At 47.0% G+C, this 25449-nt stretch overlaps 1 protein-coding gene across 1 annotated transcript; it reads left to right on the top strand.

Annotated features, from left to right (window-relative positions):
• Positions 1-212: 212 nt before the first annotated feature.
• Positions 213-25110, top strand: mcm5 (minichromosome maintenance complex component 5). The gene is made up of 16 exons (XM_063062650.1): positions 213-528; positions 1217-1343; positions 3325-3453; positions 4938-5110; positions 6990-7145; positions 7451-7617; positions 9666-9837; positions 11849-11960; positions 15165-15308; positions 17448-17513; positions 18565-18741; positions 19697-19809; positions 20552-20680; positions 20803-20945; positions 23809-23936; positions 24746-25110. The coding sequence occupies exons 1-16, from the start codon at positions 362-364 to the stop codon at positions 24845-24847; spliced, it is 2205 nt and encodes a 734-aa protein (XP_062918720.1). The 5' UTR covers positions 213-361; the 3' UTR covers positions 24848-25110.
• The last annotated feature ends 339 nt before the right edge of the window (positions 25111-25449 follow it).

The raw sequence follows: 25449 nt of genomic DNA, 5'->3' as shown, positions 1-25449 counted from the left end.
AACTTCACTTTATAATCCCACTTCCGGGATGCCGACGGAACCCAAAGCAACGTCTCGATTGGTCGCCCAGGGAAACGCTGTTCCACAGAACCCCACCTCCCTCTACGTCACGTCCGCTCCTGTTTCGCGCCATGGTTTCACTGAGGGGGCGGGCCCATGGCTGACACTGACCAATAACTCATCGGTCTCAGGCCGGCGGCCAATCCGAGCCGAGTGGGTGGAGCCGGTTGCTCCGTTTTGGCGCGAAGCACCGGTTCGCGCGGAGCGAGTAGCCGGAAGCGGGAGAGAGCCGTCGGGTTGTTGTGTCCTCTCCCCCTCCCCGTTACCAGTCCTCAGGCTTGTCTCCGGTGCCGGCTCCGCCATGTCCGGTTTCGATGATCCCGGCGTGTTCTACAGCGACAGCTTCGGGCCCGACCCGCAGGGCGACGAGGGGCAGCTCCGCCGCTCTCAGGTCAAAAAGCGGATGCGGGAGTTCCTGCGCCAGTACCGGGTGGGCAGCGACCGCACCGGCTTCACCTTCAAATACAGGTCGGTGCGGACACAGGGAGAGCGGGAGGAGGTTTTAGTTAATCAAACGCCCGTCCCTCAATACAACCTCCCCCGCCCCCAGAGATCGCCGCTTCTCAACAACCCCTCCCCCGCCGAGATCGCACCTCCCCCCCCCATTCCTGCCCCCTTTGCCATTGGGAATCAAACCCTCCCGCTTCCTTACTCCTTTATCTCTCTGGGCTCGTCCCTGCTCCCCTTACCCCCCCCCCAAAGATTGATCCCAGTATTCAACCTGGCCCTTACCCCACATCTGCCTCTTGCCCCAGCCCCTTCACTGTTGTCCATCCTCCTTCCTCGACTGGCTTTGCTTTCTTTCTTCACCACGTCAGGCAGTCAGATTTAGTTTCATGCAAATTCCAGTGTGGAAGAGTCTCCGGCCAGAGCTTGTGTTGTGGCTGACATCAATGGTCAGTTGCTGTTGATCTGTCTGTGCATTTGCACACTGGGAGAGGAAAAGTACTTCAAGCAGTACCTCCTTGGCTGAGTATTGCTCTGAAGGTACTGAGGTTGTTAAGGATGCTGTGTAATTGCTGACCTCTTCCTCACCATCCTTTTGGAGTCGGCAGTTTCAATCCTAGCTTTCCCACATTGGTTTTGTTTTAACTAGGAAGTTCAGATGTTTAAATGTCTTTACAATCCTCTTGTTATCCTCCTTACCCCACTGTAGGGATGAACTTAAACGCCACTACAACCTGGGTGACTATTGGATTGAGGTGTCTCTGGAGGACCTCAGCAGTTTCGATGAGGACCTGGCGGACCTCCTGTTGAAGCAGCCGTCTGAACACCTGCCGCTGGTAAAGTTCGAGTGCGCTATGTCTACTGTGGCGTTGGGTGGCTTGTGTACTCCACACAGCCTCGGCATTGATGGGCTTAACTCTTCTCATCTGCCTATCACCTCCCTGGAGTCCCTCTTTCTTCCTTTTCTCACGTGGTCCACTCTTAATGTCAGAGAAATGTATACAATATACATCTTGAAATTCTTCTTCTTGGCAAACATCCACAAAAACAGAGGAGTGCCCCAAAGAATGAATGACAGTTAAACGTTAGAGCCCCAATGCGCCCCCACTTCCATGCCCAGGCAGCAGCAAGGCTTTTCTATCAGATTCCTTCCTCCAGCCAGTTACCTTTCCCACCCACCTGGGTTCACCTGTCACCTTCTAGCTTGTCCTCCACCTGTGTATTCCTTTCCTTTCCAGTCCTCGTGAAGGGTGTTGGCCCAAAACGTCGACTGTTAATTACCTTGGATGCTACCTGACCTGCTGAGTTCCCCCAGCATTTTGTGTGTTTTCCCGATGGAGCTTGTCCAGTGCTAGTCTGCATGCTGTTGGTCAAGGGGTTGCGAGGTGACTCGATCAGACCTCTTCCGGTTTAAGCTCTTCAGTCACCCAACAGATGGATAATCTAGTGTTAACGGGCCATTTGAGAAGAATTAATATTTGGAATGAGGTAGGAGATTTGTTTTGACAATAATAGTTGGCAAGAAGCCCGTATTATTTGGCCCCAGTGGCCTCATGGGTAAACTAGGGGATTGTGTGTCCCATCTGGGGTGGTGAGGTTTTAATAATGCCTTCCATTGTTTGCAGTTGCTTTTTCCCCTGGCTGGTGTCTTGTCAGCATTTAGACTGTGAAGGTAGAATTATGGAGCAGGAGGATGCCACTCAGCCCATCCATCATTCTTGGGCCAGGTCAGCGACGAGATGCCCGACTGGTCCCACTCCAGAGCTTCCTTTCAAGCTTTTTATTCTCTTGCCCTGTCCTTTCAGGTCAGGAGCTTCAGTTTAAAGTTCAAAGTGAATGCAGTATACAACCCTCAGATTTGTCTTCCCACAGATAGTCGTAAAACAGAGAAACGTGGAACCAACCTGTTCAGAGAAAAGTAATCAAACCGTCCTCATACCCACAAGCAAATAAAAATTGCACTAATGGCAACCAAAAAAGATCAAAAGACGCAAGAAGCATATTTCAATATGGTTTTACAACATATTTCAGACACTGTTTGCAATTCACTGGTTTCACCTTGCCTCCAGTTCCACCGTCTTTTCCCTTGTCTCTCTTCTCTGGTCACCGGATCTTGTGTTATTAGAGACATTTTTCTCAGTACTATCAAAATCCCTGGATCTGGTCACCTGTGTTGTGAGAGCAATCCAGGAACTAATCCAGTAGGAATATAATAATTGTGATTTCGGGTAAAACCAAGCCTGCCTAAACATTGAATCAGGAGGTAAAACTAGTTTCATGGCCAATGTCAGGATGCTGCATGTTACTCAGCCCCAGTAGCCTAATAGATAAGGTACTGGCTTCCTAAACCAGGGATTGTGGGTCCCATCTGGGGTGGTGAGTTTTTAAAATTATGCCGTACGTTGTTTGCAGTTTGGTTTACACTTCAAAACGCTCTTATCCGTGCGAGTTTCTGCATAATCTCACACGTTGCATCCAGACGTAAATGTGGTTTGCATGATGTAAAGGCTGGTGGTGCTGCTAATCCGTGGCTCCCATGACCCAGATATAATCCTGGCCTTGGCACAGTGTGTGTGTGGAGCTTGCATGCTCTCCCTGTGGCTCCATGGCATTCCCCTGGGTGCTCAAACCTGTGACGGTTGATAACTGAAAATTACTCCTGGTCTGGGTAGATGATGGGAGAATTAAACTGGGATTGGCAGGCTTGTGAGAGAGAATAGGTCATAGGGAAGTGAGTGGGAGGATGGGTTACTGTTTACCCTGGTTGGTGGGCCTTCCAGACTTTCACAGTTGCTTTTGTTTCCTCTGTTCCTGTAGCTGGAAGAGGCAGCGCAGGAGGTGGCAGATGAAGTGACCCGTCCCCGCCCGGCGGGTGAGGAGATCCTACAGGAGATCCAGGTCATGCTGCACTCCGACGCCAACTGTGCCAGCATTCGCAGCTTGAAGGTAACTCGACTGAATCAGCTGTGCCCTCGGAGGGGTGGGGCTGCTCCGCATTATTTAGAAGCAAAGCCTTTACCCGAGCGTGCCCAGCGTGTGCCCTCTGTGCCAGGCAGGGTTTGCTGGATGTGGTCCGGGGGCGCGTCTGTGTCTCTGCCCTGCTTCATATTACGCAGTGCGCTGGAGAACAGTGGCTGGACTGGCAGCTCTTGCTTACAACTCTGTCTTTGTGCAAGATGGCATTGAAGAGAACTTCTGATGCTGCGTCCAAAAGTGCGTGTAAAGCTGATGTGGAACATAGAACTCCTTGCTTGTTATGTTTTGTTAATCCTAAACACAAAATTAATCTGAAGGAAAAGACGGGAGCCCAAGAGAAGCGAGTCTTAGTTTGGGGTGGCATGGTAGCGTAGTGGTTAGCATTGTGTTTTAGCGCACCAGCAATCTGGGTTCAGTACCTGCCACTGTCTGGAAGGCGTTTGTACGTTCTCCACGTGACCGTGTGGGTTTCCTCCGGGTGCTCCAGCTTCCTCTCACAGTCCAAAGACCTTCTGGTTGGTAGGTCAATTGGTCATTGCAAACTGTCCCACGACTAGGCTAGGGTTAAATTGGGGGATTGTTGGGCAGTGTGGCTTAAAGGGTCAGAAGGCTTATTCTACACTGTATCTTAAATACATTTAAGTCGGGTGCACATGTATCACATCATGACATATGAAAGTTATTTATTTTTTTACGTATAACCATAATAAATTATTTAAACCAGGCATTCTTAAACTGGGGTCAACCGACCCCTTTCTTAATAGGCATATTAAAGGTTGGGAACCGCTAATTTAAACAAAAAGCAATGTTGAATCAAGCAATATTACTCAAATACTACTGAAATATTAAATACACAACATTGATAAATTAATAAAGTCAGTGTTACTGCATTGATTGCTCGGCAGTGAAATTTATTTAAATAGATTGTATAACTCCCAAGATTTTTAAAGTATCATTTGTGATATTCCTGGTTTTGATAAGATTGAGAGGCATCTGAATCTGAAAAGACCAACACAAAAGTTTATCTTTTTTCTATCTTTTGGCGATTAGGGTTGAAGCTTTGATCTTGCATGAGGGTACGGCTGGTGAAGTCAGTGCTGCCAGGACGTTAACTGCCAGATAAGCCCATATAGTTTTGGTCAGTACTGTACTGAGAGAAATGTAGAGCTGCAAAATACATTCTCTCCGTGCATGCACTACCAGAAATGTCAAGCCTGGTGTTTTGAAAGTCAAAGGTTCTAGTCTAATCATCTTTTTTTTAAAAGGGAAGAGGCGATTGAACTTAACCAAATAATGATTTGCACTCAGTGTTTTCAGAGCATTTAAGGATCGATTAACCTTCAGAATAGAAGGATCATTCATCATGTTGATAGATGGATAGCTATCTCTGGTTTTGAAGGCAACGTTTATTAATGTATGAGCTTACAGATTGACCCTCACTCTTGCTGCTTCAGTCAGACCAGATGTCTCGGTTGGTGAAGATCCCAGGAATTGTGATCTCAGCGAGCACCGTGCGTGCCAAGGCCACCAAGATTGCCATAGAGTGTCGCGGCTGTCGCAACGTGATGAGCAACATTGCCGTCCGGCCTGGTCTGGAAGGATACGCTTTGCCTCGTAAATGTAACACGTGAGTGTGACGCCAGTGGGGAGACAGGGGTGCTCACAGACCCTCTGGTCCTGACAATTAACAGAGAATGTTGAGTACTTCCTACTAGTACCTTGATTAAAACTTTTTCACACAGAGGGTTGTGGTTCTGTGGAATGCTCTGCCTCAGAAGCCAGTGGAGGCCAATTCTCTGGATTCTTTCAAGAAAGGGTTAGATTGAGCTCTTAAAGATGGTGGAGTGAAGGGATATGGGGAGAAGGCAGGAAAAGGATACTGATTGTGGATGATCAGCCATGATCATAGTGAATGGCGGTGCTGGCTCGAAGGACTGAATGGCCTACTCCTGCACCTATTGTCTATTGTCTGTAGCTGTAGGGGCCAGTGTGAAACTGCATCCGTTACTGACATGTTTTGTGGACATTCCCACTGCCGCTGACTAGCTGGACTCAGATCTTGCACTCATTCCTCAATCACGCTATTTACTTGCGTCTAAAGAGAGCATCATGATTTCTGTTACTAAACCATACTGAATTTTGAACCTAGAAATGACCAATTGGTAACTTGGTGGATGTTCATATTCCTTATTTGTATAATCACCAATCACACTGCAGTAATACATGTATTGATGGCCAAAAGAATATGCACATTCAAAGCCAATAATGCTTCCAAATTGACCAACTGTAAGTGTCACCCTAGAATCTTTTCTTTGCATTTTTACTGTGTCTTGGTATACCAAATGGCTCCATTGCCCCCCTGTGCAAAAGGAAGCAATATTTTTCAAGACCTTCATTGACCCGGCTGACTGCATACTATCTGTGAAGTATCCTTTGCTGGACGTTATCTTAGACCTTGCCTTGTTGCAATTGTGGCTCAGTAGTTGCTGCGTGCTCCGATGGAAAAAGCTTTGGGTATACCAATGTGAGGAAAGGCCGGTTAGAGGTGCTTAATCCTTTGCCCTTTCACTTGGTAGGGCTGGCATGTCCTTGTGTTGCAAGATACCATTACCTCAGTGTCAGATGCTCGTCTGATGTCCTGTCTCCTTGAGTCAGCATCCAGTGCCACCGTTGCCTCCTCCAGCCACGTCACAACACGTGGATATGTGTGTGCAGATTCATGGACTGTATAAGATTCGCCAGAGTACGGAACATAATCCACATGGTGCTCGACTCATTGCCCTGACCCTGGTTCATTATGGTTGTGGGGCGGCGCGGTAACGTAACAGTCAGCACAACATTTACAGTACAGGCGACACAGGTTCAATTCCTACCGCTGCCTGTAAGAAGTTTGTACATCCTCCCTGTGACCACGTGGGTTTCCTCTGGGTGCTCTGGTTTCCTCCCACAGTCCAAAGATGGGTCATTGCAAACTGTCCTGTGATTATACTAGGATTAAAATGGGGGATTGCTGGGTGGCTTGGTTCAAAGGGCCTATCCTGCTCTGTATCTCAATAAATAAATAATTGTACCAAGCTACAGTGAAAAGCTTGTCTTTCATACTGTTATACAGATCGAATCATTACAAAGTGTTGGGCTAGAATAAGGTTAGACAATTACCATGCAGAATGAAGTGTAAAAACTACCAAAAGAGTGCAGTGCAGGTAAACAAAATGCAAAATCACAACGAGGTAGATTGTGAGGCCAGTGGTCCATCTTATCGTACAGGAGCCTGTGCAACATGCTGTGTGAAGGTACTTTTTTTTAACCCTGACATACTGTAAAAATATCCATAGAATTGTGAGGCGCCATTCCAGCAAAGCGAGAGATTCCTGGGCAGGGTACAAAACATTGGCCTAGGGTGTGGAGCTGCTGGGGGGAGGGTGGCGTTTTCCCGGTGCCGGGGAGCGGGGGCTACCCTCTGGGTGTGATGTTTGCCTAACGACAGCTGTGTGCACATGTTGTAGGGAACAGGCAGGTCGGCCCAAGTGTCCCGTCGACCCGTACTTCATCATCCCCGACAAGTGCAAGTGCGTGGATTTCCAGACGCTGAAGCTGCAGGAGTCCCCGGACGCCGTACCGCACGGAGAGATGCCCCGGCACTTGCAGCTCTATTGTGACAGGTACGGGTTTTGGGGAGGGGAGGGTGGTTTGATCGTTTTTGCCGTTCCCCCACCAACGGGGTGTAGGTGGGCGGTAGGAGGAGGTTTCGCCAGACTCTGCGCCTGTTGACTGGGATTAGAAGTCTCTGCCTGCTGGGAGTGGGGCTGGGCTGGTAAGGGGGAGGCTGTGAGCTTCTTGCTGGACGATGGAAACGCTTTCCAGTGGATGGTGCTGGAGGTGTGAGCCAGATGTTCGGGGTTGACCCCAAATATGCTCTGGCCTCTCGGTGACTGCACTCCACCTTGACTCCTCTCTCCACCCGCAGGTACCTGTGCGACAAGGTCGTCCCTGGCAACAGGGTCACTATCATGGGCATCTACTCGATCAAAAAGTCGGGCAGGACCGCCAACAAAGGTCGAGACCGCGTGGGTGTGGGAATCCGGGGCTCGTACATCCGGGTGGTTGGAATCCAAGTGGACACTGAGGGCACGGGTATGTTCTCTTTCCTTAGGACTGTCCTGTCCAACTGTGGCACTCTTTGCTGCCTTATTCCTGCTATTGCCGGCTGGCATGTGTACTAGGTGTCTATAGATCCTGTATCTGAGGTAAAATGCAGCACCGCACAGTCATGTTAATTATTCACGTTCTTGCCTCTTTAAAACGACATCAACGATCCTCAGATCTCACGATTGATAGAAGAATATGGGGCGGTTAAGCGTGACACCCTTTAAGGGTCGTCACCATGGCCGTAAGCTTGGAAGGAGAGTGCGGATCCAAGCCAGGCTGGAACGCTGAGGAATGGGGCCTCCTCTATCCATCATCTTGTTGGCGAAGGTGCAGTGACTGGAAAATAAGATTGACGATCACATGGCAAGACTGCTGTATCAGAGGTCGATCTCAATTGTTTGTTGTGCCAAGGCTTGGCTACCAGTGGGCGATCCTACAAGGAAAGCAGCATCCATCATCAAAGATCCTCACCACCCAGGCCATGCTCTTTTCTCGCTGCTGCCATCAGGCAGAAGATACTAAAGCCTCGGGCTTCGAGCCACTGGGTTGAAGAACAGTTAATTACTCCCCAAGCATCAGGCTCTTGAACAAAAGAGGATAACTACACTCATCTTACTGGATCTCCAGATGTCGACCAGACCGTATTCTAATAAAAAAGAGTTCATACAAGTCGCGGCTTTATTACGAAGCGACGGATTAGTGGACGATCTGTCAATCGACAGATTGAGACAACAGTTAAAGTCACCGCCCATAATCAACTTATATTCATTTAAATTCGGCAATACAGAAAATAGCTTCTTAAAAGATTCAGGACTATTTATATTAGGTGCATTTTCACACACCAAAGCCACCTTTTGACCAGATAACAGAGCAGTGACAATTAAGTATCTTCCAATTAAATCGGTAACAGTATTAAAATGAACAAAGGGCTCATCTTATTGAGATGTTTCCACAACTAATGATCTTGCATTAAGGACTCTTTATCTTGTTATTTCATGTTCTTGTTACTGTTTTATATTTGCATTTGCACATTTGTTGTCATCTCTGCTCTACCTGTTCTTTCACTGATCCCGTGTACAGTTACTATTCTATAGATTTGCTGAGTATGCCCACAGAAAAAAATAATCTCAGGATTGTATGTGGTGACAAGTGTACTGTTAGATAATATTACATAATTACAGATGCCCACCACCCAGGACATGCCCTCTTCTCATTGTTGCCAACAGGAAGTTGGTACTGAAGCCTGAAGGCACACACTCAGTGATTCAAGTACAGCATCTTCCACTCCACCGTCCGATTCCTAAATGGAAACTGACCCCATGAACACTACCTCACTACTTTATTTTTTAATCTGTTTTTGCACTACTTTTAATTCAACGATGTATATACTTTAATTCATTTTTGTCCATTTCATTGTACTGCTGCCCCAAAGTTAACATAAGTGGCGATATTGAACCTGATTCTGAACTTTGGTTAGAAGATCAAATCCGATTCCGGTGTTCAGAGAGCACTACGGTGTGGGTGGGACTAGGGCGGGTGTACAATGTGGAGAAGTGTGGGGTGATTTCTCTTCAACAGCCCGGCTAATCCAGCATCATTACAGTAAACTATCTGGCTATCATTACATTGATAGCTTTGTGTTAGCCAACTGCATGTACAGATGCCTTTACTCTTAGGGAGATCACTGTCTTGAAGGCTACTTTGTAAATGTGAGGTTTCTGCTTGAGTGAGGTGTGCTTCAGTTGTACAATGTGCGTGCTTTCTGTAGGCTTTGCTTGAAAGGGGATGGTGGGGTGAGGGATTTGCTGGAGTTGACTGTAGGGGACGCTGACTGAGGTTCATGCTGAGGCATTGTCTGGGATGTATGAATCTGTCCCTTGGTTAAGTTTTTATTGTTACCTAACCATCTGAGTAGAGGTGACAATAACTGCATCAACACAATTGTTTTTCCCCTGCCCCTGGTCTGTAGGGAATTGGGAGGATATCTCTGGCGATAGTTTCTAATGAGCTCAGTTCCTTGCTTTTCGCTCCAGGTCACGGCCTGCCTGGGACCACGTCACCGCAGGACGAGCAGGAATTCCGCCAGCTGGCCGCCATGCCCAACATCTATGACGTCATTTCGAAGAGCATCGCTCCCTCCATTTACGGCAGTGCCGACATCAAGAAGGCCATCAGTTGCCTGTTGTTCGGAGGCTCCAGGAAGCGGTGAGTGTCGAGTGGGGGTGGTTACAGACCGCATGGAACTCGGGCCGGCCTGGGTTTTGTCCCAGACTGAGCCCAGCAGAGTATTCTGACCATTGTGTTGGTGCTATCTATTTGAAAAGATCTCCGTTAGTCCGCTCTCCTCTGGTCTTTACCCATTCCTTGGCAAAATATCCCTTTTGAGTATTTTTCTAAAGTCCTGATTAAAATTTGCTTTTGAATCTCCAATGCCATAAGAGTGTGCTGTATCTACAAAACACTTTCCCATTGGTTTTATTGCTAATTGCCTTGTATCTCTGTTCTCGCTGAAGCTTCTGCTAAAAAAAAATAGTTTGTCCACATCTGCTCAGGAAAATTCTGTCTGCATTAAAGATCATCTAATAACATTCTCCAGTACAAGGAGGTTAATGTCTGTAAGGCTTTGCGGGGTCTCTGGGCTGAGAAGTGCAAAGGAGGAGCAAATTGCGCAATGGCAAAATAAAAGTGAATACACAGAATATTATCTATCAAACCACAGTCATTGAAACAGTCTGGGAATGTTCAGTTCAATTGAAACAGGACCATGCACACTCCTGTCATCAGAAATTGCCGGAATCATTCAGCAGGGCAGGTGACCATTCTTGTTTGACCTGAGTGTTTCTATAATGAGTAAAGGTATAATGAGGGTAAGGCCACATCTCTACCAAAGGAAGTGTAAGGTGCTCCTTCCCTCCTCTAGCCTGCAGGTCAACCTTGGGCAGTGTTGCACCTGTTTGCCCCTCTCCCCCCACAAAATCAGGGTCATGTGAAGCCGTGGGGGCATGGGACATCCTTATTTTTTAATGTGTATTACTGGCAAGACCTCCATTTATACTGAGCCCCTAATCACACTTGAGAAGTGGTAGCAGATGACATCTTCAACTACTATATCATTCCTTGGAGTGAAGATACTCTCTTGTGGCGGCTTGGAGGAAACCTTGCATGTCACTGTATTTCCCGTTCATCTACTGGTCTTGTCCTCCTCTGTGGGAGTGGGCGCGTGTTTAAGGGTTATGGTTGGAGTAGCCTAGCTGAGTAACTGAGTTACAATACACTAGGTCCCTCCCTCTATGGCTTACCAAGATGAAAATATCATGGTGGTTAGTTAGTTAACCAGTCCTATGTTCATGCTTGTACATTATACCAATATTTAGAGCTCTTGTATTCAGGAACTTTTTAGGTACTTTATCAAATGCCTTTTGGAAATCCAGATACACTGTATCTACAACTTCCCCTTTGTCCACCAGCTTGTTATATTCCCAAAGAATTGCCAAGGCATGAAGGGTACTCCCTTATCGTAGGTAAATAGGGTTAGTATAGATGGACAGAGTGGGTGGGAACATCAGAGATGAAGGGGCTATTTCTGTGCTGTCCACTGAATTCAAAAGCATTAGTGAATCACTGTTTCCCTCTGTTGATTTGGCTTGGTTGATCTATGATTTTCTAAATCTGTTTTCAGAATGGGTTCTAGCATTGTCTGCAATAACAAATGCTGGGCCTGAAGTCTCCTAGTTTCTGTGTCCTTCCTTTCTTGAAAAGAGAGCTTACATTTGTACTTCCCCGTCTGCTGCATCACATTCAGGACCTGTGAGGTTTTGGAAGGTCATAGCACCACATCCAGTGTCTCTGCAACTGCTTTTAATATCGACAGCCTGTAGTGACCCACTAGTTTGCTTGGTTCCTTCGTGACGATGTTCCTGTAAATTCCTTTCATTTTGTACACCCCCCCCCCCACCCCATCTCCAGGTTTTGTTTCTTATTGTTTCCAGGAGGCATTTAGTGTTTTCCCTTAAATCTGAGAATATTTCCTTGTGTCACTAATAACTGCCCAGTGTTACCCTGATGTGTCCAGTGTTTATAGTATTTCCTTTTTTTTAATATGAACTATGCATTGCTGTGTATGTGATACACAGGGTGGACTTCCACAGAGAACAGGATTGTGCGCAGTACTGCACGCGTTCTGACTTGGTCTTTGGGTTTGTCCTGCCCACTTCAGGTTGCCCGACGGTCTGACAAGGAGGGGCGACATCAACCTGCTGATGCTCGGCGATCCCGGCACTGCCAAGTCGCAGCTGCTGAAGTTCGTGGAGAGGTGTTCACCCATTGGGGTAAGTGACGGGGTCGGGCAGGAGGAGCTTCTGGATCTTCGCCCGATCCATTTATTGCCTCCCATTCCGAGTCCATTGTGAGTCGGTGAATTGTCTGCTGTGCGTTGCCTCCAGTGTGTAGTGGTGCTGGGGGAATGTGGGGAGAACAGATTTACAGAGAAGTTAGTGGGGAATGAGAGTTGTTCTGAGCCAGCAGAAACTGGATGAACTGATGTAAGGAAACCTGGAAATACAGAGGTTAAACACACCTAGCCTACAGTTTACAAGGGTGTATGGTGATCTCCCTAAAGTGTGTGTGTGTTTGTTTGTTTCTGGGAGCTTGGAGAGCTGTTGAAAGTAGAGAGCTCCAACTTCTCAAAGTGGTGGTATTATGTAGTGAATGTGTACAGAGGGGTCGGACTGCTCCCTTTTCTGCAAACTGAAAGTACAACAAGAATTCAGAGGACAAACTCTGCAATAGGCTCTTGCAGGGCTTTCCAACTTTTTAGGCCCTAGACCCCTACCATTAACCCAGGGGTCCATGGACTCCCAAGTTGGGAACCCTTGCTCTATTGCAAAGGGATGGAGTACTAAAGGGAATTGAGCATGGGTTATTAGTGATACCTTACCAGCTGTGATCTTGGATCCTAAGAAAAGACGTATTTGCTGTGTAGGAGATGCAAGACAGGTTCGCTCAAATGATTCCTACTGTGGTGGTGCTGTTGATTGGGATGACATTGGTTAAGCCTTTAGTAGACTTCAGAAGAGTGAGATGTGACCTGATTGAAAGATTTTGGAAAGGGTTAGATTGTGAAACTGACATCTGGAAACAAGCGGCACTCCTGGGGGCGGCGCCGCTGAGGACTAAGACGAGAAATTTGTCTGCAGACAAGGTTTTTCAATTTTTAACAGAGCTCAGTGATTGAGTATGCTCAAGACTGTGACGCAGCTAAATGGTCACTTAAACATTTTTTGGATATGGACACCAGGCAGGAGAATGGACAAGGTATGAAGTTGGATACCTGAACGGACCTGCTCTGTAGATTTCTGAACTGGGAAGGATGTAAATGGCTTCCGAGTACCCGGCTGAAGTGAATGGTTCTGTATTAAGTCTCTGTCACTTTCACCCACTATGAACATGCTGCCTTGCCAGATCTGTGCAAACCCACAGGTGGTTGATTTGGTGTTGTACCTGATCCAGATATGGAGAGGCAAGTGACAGCCCAGTCAGAGCAGAAAAGAAACACTAGCCCATTAGTTCTTGCACTGACCCAATATGTGATTATATGATATGATTATGAAGACATGCAGTCCTCTTTTATTGTCATTTAGTAATGCATGCATTAAGAAATGATACATTATTTCCTCCAGTGTGATATCACAAAACACAGGACAGACCAAGACTGAAAAAACTGACAAAACCACATAATTATAACATATAGTTACAAACAGTGTAACAATACCATAACCTGATGAAGAAGTCCGTGAGCACAATAAAACTCTCCCTGCCATGCCGACCACGGTCCGACTCTGAGTCACCCGAAAACTTCGAGCTCTGATCAGCTGTCCGACACCGAGTACTGAGCGCCATCTCTGTCCGAACGATTCAACCTCCTTCTCGGTCGCCAAAAGCAGGCAAGGCCAGGGATTTTGAGGCCTACCCTCTGAAAGATTCCTGACCACATAGTAATGACAGCAGCGAACGGGCGTTTCAGAAATTTCTCCAGATGTTCCTCTGTGCTTTCACGTCCATTCTCCATCAAATCAGAATTGTCCACGGTCCCTATTTAACAGATATGATATCATTTTTCACCGGAGAGCTACGCACACGCAGGCGTGCCGCCATCTTCACCTCCCGCCAATGTCCCTCAATTGCGTTATTATCCAAGAATCTATCCATCTATCTTGAATATTTTTGGCCGTTGAGGTCCCATATCCCTCTTAGGTGAAAAATTCTGCAGATTAGTCATCCTCCAAGAGAAGAAGCTTCTTTGGATTTTTGTCACAAACAGCCAACCTCTTTTAATGTACACCTGGTCTGGGGAAAGTATTAATTCCATATCCGTCATGTGACATCCTGTTGTATGGTTCAGTCAGATCACCTTTCATTCTAATAAACTTGAGAGTACTGGGTCTGTGTGCTTAACTGCTTCATTTCCATGTTTTGTTACATCAGTTGGAGTATGCCAGCTCATAGAAAAACCCTGGTATCTACTAATTTTCCCTGTGAACACATTCTCCCCACATTCCCCCAGATTCTGCCACTCAAACACACACACGGGCGATTTACAGTGGATGGTCAGCCTATTCGAGAGCAAGTTTTTGTGGTGGGGAGCTGGAGCATCCAGGAGAACCCACGAGGTCACAGGGAGAACGTGCCAACTGCACACAGACAGCGCCTGATGTTAGAATTGAAGCCGTGTCACTGGAGCGGTGAGGCAGCAGCTCTCCTCTTTGCACATTCTGCTCCGCTACGGCAAAACTCATCGATTGGGTGATCTCGCCGTTGAGGACGTGTATACGGGAAGGTGCCAGTAACGTGAGGGATCTCGCCCACCCACCCTGCTTGTGGATTGTTTGTTCCACTCCCAAAAGGGAGGAGGCTACGTAGTATCCACGCCAGGAACTCCAGACTCAAAAATAGTTACTTTCCCCAAGGAGAAAGGCTAATCATCACCCCCAATCCCCACCCCACCAGCACTACTTTATCATTTCCTGTCAGTCAATGTATGTGTGTATATATATATATACAGTTATATTTATATTGATGTATATAAACTACATTATGTATTTCTATTTAAATTGTTTTACTATTGTGTTGACTATCTTACTGTCTTAGTTTTGTGTGGCTTTGGATCTGGAGTAACAATTAATTTGTTCTCCTTTACACTTGTGTACTGGAAATGACATCAAAGAATCTTGAATTCCCATCCCAGGGGTTAAACTGGTGAACTTTCACTGTATTCCCTCTGTCAGAGTGGAAAGACCAGTTACAGACCACACTGTTAAAGTTAATATCACCTCTGTCTCTCTAGCTTGCAGCCCCTGCCCGCTGGGACCTCTGCACAGCTCCGTCGGCCCCTGGTTAGCCCTTGGACGCCAGGGGCAGCTGTGGCTGCATTGCTGTATCTCGTGATTGCTTGTTGCCTCGAGGGGTGGGAGGGGGAATTCTGAACGGTTGCCATGGCTGTTTCTCTGCTGATGGAATTCTGTGTCCTGGTGCAGGTGTACACCTCCGGGAAGGGGAGCAGTGCAGCTGGACTGACCGCTTCTGTCATGCGTGATCCATCCTCTCGGAATTTCATCATGGAGGGTGGCGCCATGGTTCTGGCTGATGGAGGTGTTGTCTGCATTGATGAATTTGACAAGGTAAGGATGCCATCAGTGCTGCACTAAGAGATAGTTGTGATGAGATGATGGTCTGCGTGATGTTCTTGGGATGGATAGCAAACTTTACTGTAGACCAGAGTTGTCTGGACCAAGGCCAGCTACTGATTTGGGCCCTTCTATTTATTCAGTGTTCAGATCATGGATAGCGAGCAAGACTGCCAGCTTTTGCCTTTTCCTATTTTCCCTTATGATGCCCTTGAGCTATTGAAGGAATTGCTTGCCCATGAACTGTTGCTATTCCTCTGAGGGTACGAGGCACAAGAGAGACTGTTGATGTCGAGAATCCGGATCAGCGCGCCCAAAAAACAATGCTGGAGGAATTCAGCAGGTCAGGCAGCACCTTTGGAGGGATTATTATCAGAGTACATACATGTCACCATATACAACCCTGAGGTTCATTTTCCTGCGGGCATTCTCAGCAATCTATAGCATAGTAACTGTAAAAAATATAAAGATACAAACGTGATGTGTTGGAGAAGGTGCGGCTCCAAGGAGGCAAATCATTTCCATATTTTCTGGGATTGTCCTAAATTAAGTCTATATTGGGAAGGTATTCATAGAACATTAGTTAAGGTACTTAGGACCCAGATACCTCTGAACTTTGAGACGCTCTATTTGGGGCATGTATTGTTTCTTGAACAGAAAGAAGATATAAAGTTGCTGCAGGCCTTTTTAGCGGCAAGTAAGAAATCAATCACTAGAAAGTGGCTAAATCTAAAACCACCTACATTAGAAGATTGGCACGAAATTATCTTGGAAATATTTAAAATGGAAAAGTTGACTTACTCCCTGAGAATTCAAAAAGAAAAATTTTATCAAATCTGGAATAAATGGATTGAATATATAACCCCAATGCGAGCAGACTTTAGATGACTCTCCTAATGACTTATACTGCTCTTCTGATCAACACAGTAATATTGCTAACGTAAGCACCCCTAGTCTAAATGTTTACTGTTTTTATTTTTTTTTGGAAAATAGAGAATTAATACAAGTAAAGGAAAAGATTTGGGTAAGGGGTAAATAAGTACATAGGGATTGGATAATTATGTTTGGGGGCAGGAGCAAGTATGAACAAGTTAGGATATAAACACCTACAATGGTTGTTACATAGGCTTACATACAACATTTTGGACCAGAAGAAATGTTCCAGAAGAGATGTATGGAAACTATTACTAATCCACTATTATTACTACTTTCCTTAACAATTAACACCATTACTTAGCCTAATAGATTAGAATTTCCACTGTACATAATTATCTAAGTGTCTAATTTCTTTTTATATCATCTCAATGTGTACTTAAGAGTGTATAAATAATTATAGTTTTATACATATATAAAAAAATGGAAAAGGTTATACATGTGAAAAAAGTACATGATACTTGTGAATTCCTTATCCAAATAAAAATAAAATAAAAAAAAGAATAGTAACTGTAAACAGGATCGATGAAAGGCCAGCCAGAGGGCAGAAGACAACAAACTGTGCAAATGCAAATATAAATAAATAGCGATAAATAATGAGAACATGAACTAACAAGATGGTCCTTAAAGTGAGATCATTGGTTGTGGGAACATTTCAGTGGATGGGCAAGTGAGTGTAGTTAACCCCTTTGTTCAAGGGTCTGATTGTTGAGGTAGTAACTTTTCTTGAACTTGGTGGTGCAAGTCCTGAGGTTCTTGTACCTTCCAGCTGATGGCAGCAGTGAGAAAACAGCATGGTCTGAGTGGTGAGGACCTCTGATGATGAATGCGGCTTTTCTGCAGCGGTACTTCATGTAGCTGTGCTCAATGGTTGGGAGAGATTTACCTGTGATCTACTACCTTTTGTAGGATTTTCCCTTCAAGGACATTGGGGGGAAAAAATAGAATTTGTGAAAATCTACACACCGCCACCACCTCGTGCCTCCACTACCACCCCTCGCAGTGCCTTCCAGGCACCCACTATTCTGAGTATAAAAGAATCCTTCCCATGTGGCCTGTTGGGTGTGGGAAGGGTCAGAAAGTCCTGGGGTTTACTTGTGCACGCATCCCAGGAGTGGAAAATGAGATTTGCTGGGCGCACTGGTTCTGGTTCCTAGTTCATTGCCTGTTTCGCTGACCAGTTTCGTTCTGTCTCCCCAGATGCGAGAAGACGACCGAGTGGCGATTCACGAAGCCATGGAGCAGCAAACTATCTCCATTGCCAAGGTGAGGAAAGGGGTCAGTCCAGAGCACCTAGGAACTGGTGTACGGTTATGGAAATAGAGTCGGGCAAGGACCGCGAGATGGTGTCCTCAACAGGAAATCCGTATTATACACATGCCAGAGAGAAGGTGCTAACTGGAGAGTGGATAGAGATAGTTCGTAGACAGGGTGGAATGGAGGCCACGTGGGCCACAGGCGCGGGATCCCGTGTGGATCACAGAGCTAAATGTGGGTTGGAGTGTTGAAGGGAGAATAGATTTCTTGTGGGAGTGATACCTGGGCCAACTATTGTGTGATGCAGCCAGACTGATGATTGTTAAAGAAAGCATGTAACAAAGGTAACACGGTGCTTGGGTGGGAGGAGAGTGCTCAGTTTTCATATCGACAGCACAAACTAAATTCGGAAAGGTGGCCTTAAGGAGGAATTTATGGTTTTTGTTCAAAGTGTAGGGTAGTTATGAGGAAAGGTAAAGGGGAACAGCTTGGTCAGGGGAAGTAAAGAGGGGAGGAGGCAGGAGTGAAGGTTTTGAAGACAGGGTTTTTGCAGGGAGGAGTTAAGGGTGAGGGAAATAAAAATTAACAAAGGAGGACGGTTAGGAATTGTGTGCCAGTGTGTAAGATGAGGAAGGCATAATATCTGTTTTCCAAATTTGAAGTTCCAACATTAATTCAAAGCGTTTAACTGATTGGTTGCTGGGTTAGAGTGTATAATAGAAGATAGTTGGGTGGATTTTTGTTTTGTGCAGTTGACAGGCTGGTGTAAGGTGTGGGTTGCCATTCTAGTCGTGGACAGGGGAAGAGCAACTGGTTCAGTATTCCTGGAAAGGTTTGTCTGGTTTTCAGGGCAAGGGTTGCCATGGTTACTGTAGGTCATGGAGTGGCTTACAGTGGTCATCTCATGGTGACTGTACGCTGTGGAGATCTTTGCCAGGGGCATTCCTGCAGAGGAGATTGATGTGTCCTGGGAGCCGTACTGTGAACACCTGGAGTTGGCCAGGGTTTCTTAGGAAAATCTGTTGCTGGGGAATTGACGGGAAATGTCTTCCCTGTGCAGGCTGGGATCACAACCACCCTGAACTCCCGTTGCTCCGTGCTGGCCGCAGCGAACTCTGTCTTCGGCCGATGGGATGACACCAAGGGAGAGGAGAACATCGATTTCATGCCAACTATCTTGTCCAGGTTCGACATGATCTTCATCGTGAAGGATGAGCACAATGAGGAGAGAGATGTGGTGAGTGTCAGGGAATGAGGAAAGAATCTTGAGTTTGGGGTGGGGAGTGTGGAATCTGAAAAGTTTCATTTTTGATCCTTTTCAAAATGGGAGCAAGATATTTGGCCCTTTTCATTTTGTTCCCCCTGTAATATATCGTGGCCCTTTTATGTTTGCCTCCACTTGCCCAACTGAAAGTTATTGCTGCCAATTCCTTTCATTGTCTTCCAGTAACTCCTGGGCAGCAGCAAAATCTGGTGCTGTGCTTGGCGATGCCCGCCTGGCCGGAGTCAGAATGCCCTCGGTGGGGAGGTTAGTGCCCGTGCTGGGGCAGGTTGAGTCTACAACCCTGTGCATTCCATACCCGGCGACCAGTTAAGCCTGATTTATACTTCTGCATTAACTGGACGCCGTAACCTACACACGTTGTGAGCATTTATACTTCTGCGTTGGTGTGTCTGCGCTGCTCTGCAATTCGCGCACGTCACGCATGCGCACTCACCTGCCCACGCAAGGCTTCATGGTCATGGTAGTCTTTACTCGGGGTAAACAAGAAGCAAGCGTCTTTTTTCGTAAAAGCGAAACGAGACCTCCATAATTTCGGAGGTCTGTAAAGCTTTATGGAAAGCATTGCAGCCAGAGTTCCTTCCCTGCCCTTCAGTCGCCCAGTGGGAAGCTATTGCAGCGTAGGAGGAAATGCGATGCTACCAAGCGGATCAATCACAGCTGTTGCAGTCTGCATTGCCGCAACGCGCAGTTACATTTTGGGAGAGGTGCGCGTCGCAGCAACGCAGGTTCTGGCGTAGGGATCCGCGTCGGCTTTGTGTAGGGTTTGCAGCGACGCTGTACTTAAGGCGTCGCGTTGACGCAGATGTATAAATCAGCCTTTAGAATGCTCCCGCGGTGGGCTGATGGGTCTGGCTTTTGCTTCCTTACGGTGCCTCTGCCTCACCTTGTCCTCCGTCCCCTCGCCCAGGTTCTGGCCAAGCACGTCATGAACGTGCACTTGAGCGCCCTGACGCAGACACACGCCGTGGAGGGAGAGATCGAGCTCAACAAGCTAAAGAAGTACATCGCCTACTGCCGCACGTGAGTGAGCAGCTGCTGTTGTACCATTTGCGCCCCGTGCCGTGCTTACACGGTCGCACCGATCGGCACGCCTCTGAAAGGGAACATTTGAGGAATGGTGTGCTGGGGCTTGAGAGGATCCAGAGGGAGGTTTACAAGAAAATCCTGGGAAAAAGGCTTAAATTATGAGGAGCATTTGATGCACTCACTGGAGTTCAGAAGGAGGAGGGGATGGGAGGGGAGGTTTCCATTAGAGAAGAGTTTAGGACCAGAGGGCAAAGCTTCAAAATGAAGGGACCTCCCTTTAAATCAGATCATGAATCCCTTCATCCATAGGGTGGCAAATCTGTGGGATTTGTTATCATAGAAGACTGTGAAGGCCAAGTCATATGTATTTAAGGCAGAGACTGATAAGTTCTTAATTGGTAATAAGGTAAAGGGTTATGGGAAGAAGCCAAGAGAATGGGGTTGGAAAAGAATCAGCCATGACTGAATGGCAGTGCAGACGGCCATAATGGTCTAATTCTGCTCCAATATCTTAAGTCTTGTAGAGTTTGGTTCCCACTGAAGTGACTTAATGCTGGGGTCTCCTCTGAATGCCCCCATGATGCCATGGATCATCCTGAACGTGATGTCCTTTGTGGGCAGGTGGCTTGGTGCTGATGCCTGCCCAGGCGTGTGGGTCCAGTCGCTAGAATGGAGCCGATCGGGAGAAAGTGCCAGTGAGGTTCGGTGGTGCCTGAATCTGCTCTCTCTCCAACAGGAAGTGTGGCCCGAGGCTCTCGGCCGAGGCTGCGGAGAAGCTGAAGAATAAGTACATCCTGATGCGCAGCGGGGCGCGGGAACACGAGCGAGAGAGCGACCGCACCAGCAGCATCCCCATCACAGTCAGGTCAGCAGCGGGACGGGGGTCTGCTCCGGCCGGGGGGGTGGGGGGTGAGGTGTGTCTAGACGCTCTGTGTGCTCACTCCACTCTTCCCGCGCTCACCTTCCTCTCCCTCTTGCCCGCCCCAGGCAGCTGGAGGCCGTTGTTCGCATCTCAGAATCGCTGGCGAAGATGAAGCTGCAGCCGTTCGCTACGGAGCGGGACGTGGAGGAGGCGCTGCGGCTTTTCCAGGTTTCCACGCTGGACGCGGCGCTGTCTGGCACTCTGGCTGGTGAGTGGGAGCCAGCCAAAGTGAGACTGGTGCTTCGGTGCCCTTGTCTGGATGGGGTTGGTAGGAGGGGGAGATAACTGGGGACCACAGAGAACAGCACAGCACAGGCCATCTGGCCCACAATGTCTGCAGCTTATTCATGACTCTGCCTAAAAGCCTCTTAAACATCGCTATCGTATCTGCTCCTAGAGGCAACACCCTAGTGTGGTTAGCACAGGGCCTTGCGGTACCAGCGACCCAGGTTCAATTCCCAACGCTGTCTGTAGGCGTTTGTACATTCTCCCCATATCCACATCGGTTTTCTCTAGGTGCTTCAGTTTCCTCCCACAGTCCAAAGACGTACCGGTTGGTAAGTTATTTGATCAATGTAAATTGCCTGTAATTAGGCTAGGATTAAATCGGGAGATTGCTAGGCGGTGTAGCTCGAAGGGCCTGTTCCACACTGTATCTCAATAAATAAAAATACTCTCGTCCCTGGCAGCCTGCTGCAGGCACTATCACTTTTCTCAAATAATAAAATCCTGCCTCACGCATCTCTTAAATTTTGCAGCTTTCACTTTACCTCTAGTATTTGACATCTCTGCCTGGGGGGGGGGGGAATGATTCTGACTCTACCCTATCTATGGTTTTCAGTTTTATGAATTTCTGTCAGTTCTCACTGCAGCCTCTGACGCTTCAAAGAAACTAATCCAAGTTGCCAAACCTCTCCTTTTAACTCTAGAGTAGGCAACATCATGGAAAACCTTGTCTGTACTTGTAACCTGGAATTGCTCACAGTGCTCCAAATGCCAACTACTCAGATTTTATATAACTGTACTGTTATCCTGACTCTTGTACTCAGTGTCCCAAGCAATGAAGGCTAGCATGCCATATGCCTTCTTTACCACCTTTAATACTTGTGTGGCCACTTTGTGAATTATAGACTTGTTGCCCAACGTTCCTCTGTCTATCAATACTGTTGCTGCTGTTAACAATATACTTTCTCTTTTGATCTCTCAAAGTGCAAACCCTCACACTTGCACAGATTAAACTCCAGTTCCTAGTAAAAGTTTGTAAACCCTTTGCAATTACCTGGTTTTCTGTGTTAATTACTCATAAAATGTGGTCTGATTTTCGTGTAAGTCGCAATAATAGACAAACACAATCTGCCACAAACTAATAACACACAAACACTTATACTTTTCATGTCTTTATTGAACACATTTAATCATTCATAGTCCAGGCTGGAAAAAGTATGTGAATCCTTGTAATTAATAACTGGTAGAACCTCCTTTAGCAGCAATAACCTCCACCAAACGTTTCCTGTAGCTACTGATCAGACTACAGCAAGGAGGAATTTTAGACCATTGCTCCATACAAAGCTTTTAGTTCATCAATATTTCTGGGATATTGGGTCATGACCACAGCATCTCAATTGGGTTAAGGTCTGGACTCTGACTCAGCCATTCCAAAACATGAGTTTTCTTATTTTTAAACTATTCAGCTGTTGGTTTACTCTTGTGTTTCGTATCATTGTCTTGTTGCATTGTCCAACTTCTATTCAGTTCCAGGTGACGGACTGCTAGCCTGACATTTCCTTTTAAAATGTATTGATACAATTTTGAATTCATTGTTCCTTCAGCGATTGCAAGCTGTCCAGTTCCTGAGGCACCATGATGCTCCTTCCACCATGCTTCACGGTTAGGGATGAGATTTTGTGTTGATGTGCAATGCCCTTTATCCTCCAAACATAGTGGTGTGCATTTCTGCCCAAAAGTTTAGCTTTTGTCTCATCTGTCCGCATAACATTGTCCCAGAAGCGTTGTGGAACCACCAGGTGGTCCTTTGCAAACTTGAAATGTGTAGCAATGTTTTTTTTTGAAGAGTAATGCTTTCCTCTGTAGTGTCCTTCCATGAACAGTATCATTCTTATAGTTGACACATGAACAGAGACTTCGGTAAATTCTAGAGATTTCTAGAGGGTTCTTTTTCACCTCCTTCAGCATTGCACATTGCGCCCTTGGTGTGATCTTTGCAGGATGCCCGTTCCTAGGGAGAGTGGCAACAATACTGACTTTCCTCCGTTTGTGGACTATCTCTCTTACTGTGAACTGATGAACAGTCAGGTCTTTGGAAATGCTTTTGTACCCTTTTTCAGCTTCATGCATCTCTACAATTCTTCTTCACGGGTCTTCTGAAAATTGTTTTGACTGAGGCATAGTGCACATAAACAAATCTTTCTTGAGAAGAGCAGGCTTTGTCAGTAACCTGACTTTGTGTCTTTTTTATAGGGCAGGGCATCTCTACAACCCACACCTCCAATCTCATCTCATTTATTGGATCACTTGACTCCAAATAGCTTTTGTAGAAGACATTACCCCAGAGGTTCACATACTTTTTTTGAACTTGGACTGTGATTGTTTAGATGCCGTTCTCCGTATTGATGAAAAGAAGTACAATTGTTTGTGTGTTATTAGTTTAGGCAGATTGTGTTTGTCTATTATTGTGGCTTAAATAAAGATCAGATCACATTTTATGAGTAATTAACACAGAAAACTAGATAATTGCAAAGTGTTCACATCTTTTCCTTGCAGCTGTACATCTGCCATATCTTAATCTTTTGACAAACTTCACTGCCAATTTTTGTGTTATCTACAAATTTACTAATACGCCCATCTACATTTTTATTAGTCATTTGTATCACAGAAGTCTCAGCACTGATCCCTGGGATCACAGGGTTCTGCAAGTATTGGGTCTCACAGTGAGTTAGTGGATTAAACTGTAGCTCTATGGTTCGGAAGGGGTTGAGGGACAGTTTGGTGCTTGGGAGGTGAGGTGTCAGTGGTGTGTCGGACTCTGCCCCAACATGGCCTGTTGTTCACAGGAGTGGAGGGCTTCACCACGGCCGAGGACCAGGAGATGCTGTCCCGTATCGAGAAGCAACTGAAGCGTCGCTTTGCCATCGGGTCGCAGGTGTCTGAGCACAGCATCGTCCAGGATTTCCTGAAGCAGGTGGGTGCCTCTGTGTGGAGCCACATCTCTGGGTTGTGGGGCCGAATGACCTCCCTCTTTCTGCCGGTCGTGCTGGGAGCAATGGAAGATGGTGGTGTCAGCGCTGGCAGGCCATTGACCAAGGAGGCCAGGGACTGTTGTTGCCGAGGCCTGGTGGGGTGCAGTTCAACTGGCAGTGTTGACTGACCCCCTTTCCCAGGAGTTTGAGGTTGGGCTGAGATCTCACCGGAGCCAGGACAGCAGGGTACCGAGTGGTGGGGAGCCCATAGATGCCACAGGGCAGCCATGAGATGCGCCGGGGTCATTCATCTGTCATGGTGGTGTATCTGTCGGCAAGCCCTGGATGAGGTGAGGGAAGTCCTAGTTGAGCAGGGGAGCTGGCAGATCCGTCCGACCTGAGTCACCTGCTGCTCAGCTGATGTTCCAGGCTCTGTTGGTGGTGAGATCTCTGTCTGGACTAGGGTGTTCATTGGGTCACGGTGCTGGTGATATCTAACTTCTTGTTAGAGCAGGACGCCCAGCCCAGAGGGTCAGTGCAAGCCCAGGCTTGTGAAGTCAGTATTCCCTCCGCGCGTGCTGTGTTAAGTGGTGAGGCGTGCACCATCACAGAAACCCTGCCCCATCACACACCCATTGTTCATGAGCTGTGCCTTGACAGGAAAAGGGTGGCTGCACTCATTGAAGGACTTGGCCTTATCTGGGCCCCAGGAAAGAGGGCAAAGGACCGCGCGATGCGGAGCGCTTTCCCGCCCAGTGCTCACTCTCGCGCCCTCACATTGAGTGTCGTCTGTTCTTTTTACTCCTCACAGAAATACCCAGAGCACGCCATCTACAAGGTCCTTCAGCTGATGATGCGTCGGGGGGAGATCCAGCATCGCATGCAGCGCAAGGTGCTTTACCGTATCAAGTGATGGCTGCTGCCCGGCCCAAGAAAGAGGAGGTGACTCCTGCATGAGTGGCAGATATGGGTGCCCCTGTCTGATGGTGCTCACCCCTTGTCTTTCCGGTCTCCCATCCCAGCCAGGTCACTGGGAGTCAAACCGGACAATAAACCATGTCCCAGCTCTGAACACACTTCATCCGGGCTGTATTTTTACCTACCTTGATTTTGATAAAGAAAGAAGTTTGTTACACAACACAACTGCTTTTGTTATTCCCCAATAAAGTTGCTTGTCAGAATGAATTGTGTTCCTATGTTCTCAATAGGTTTCAATGGGTACATTTCATGTCAGACAAATGTATACAATATACATCCTGAAATTCTTTTTCTTCGCAAACATCCACGAAAACTGAGTGCCCGAATGAATAAATGACAGTTAAATGTTAGAACCCCAAAGCCCCCCTCCCACGCATAAGCAGTAGCAAATCGACGACCCATCATGGGTATATATTCCCCGCTCCCATTGATGCCCTCCCTTCCCCTGGACTGTCGCTGCACCCAGATCCCTTCAGATTCGTCACACTGACTTCCATTTTCTTCCGAGGCATCGCAGCTCGTGATTGTGAGTGTCTG

Source organism: Mobula hypostoma, chromosome 11 (genome assembly GCF_963921235.1).
Source record: "Mobula hypostoma chromosome 11, sMobHyp1.1, whole genome shotgun sequence".
Lineage (NCBI taxonomy): Eukaryota > Metazoa > Chordata > Chondrichthyes > Myliobatiformes > Myliobatidae > Mobula > Mobula hypostoma.
This window is presented reverse-complemented; position numbering and strand designations above follow the sequence as displayed.

Excerpts from the sequence above, each read along its gene's own strand:
- mcm5 (XM_063062650.1), top strand. The coding sequence starts at position 362 with ATGTCCGGTTTCGATGATCCCGGCGTGTTCTACAGCGACAGCTTCGGG. Across the intron at positions 7,146-7,450 it reads TTGCAGCTCTATTGTGACAG|GTACCTGTGCGACAAGGTCG; the intron begins GTACGGGTTTTG and ends CTCCACCCGCAG. Across the intron at positions 18,742-19,696 it reads ACAATGAGGAGAGAGATGTG|GTTCTGGCCAAGCACGTCAT; the intron begins GTGAGTGTCAGG and ends CCCCTCGCCCAG.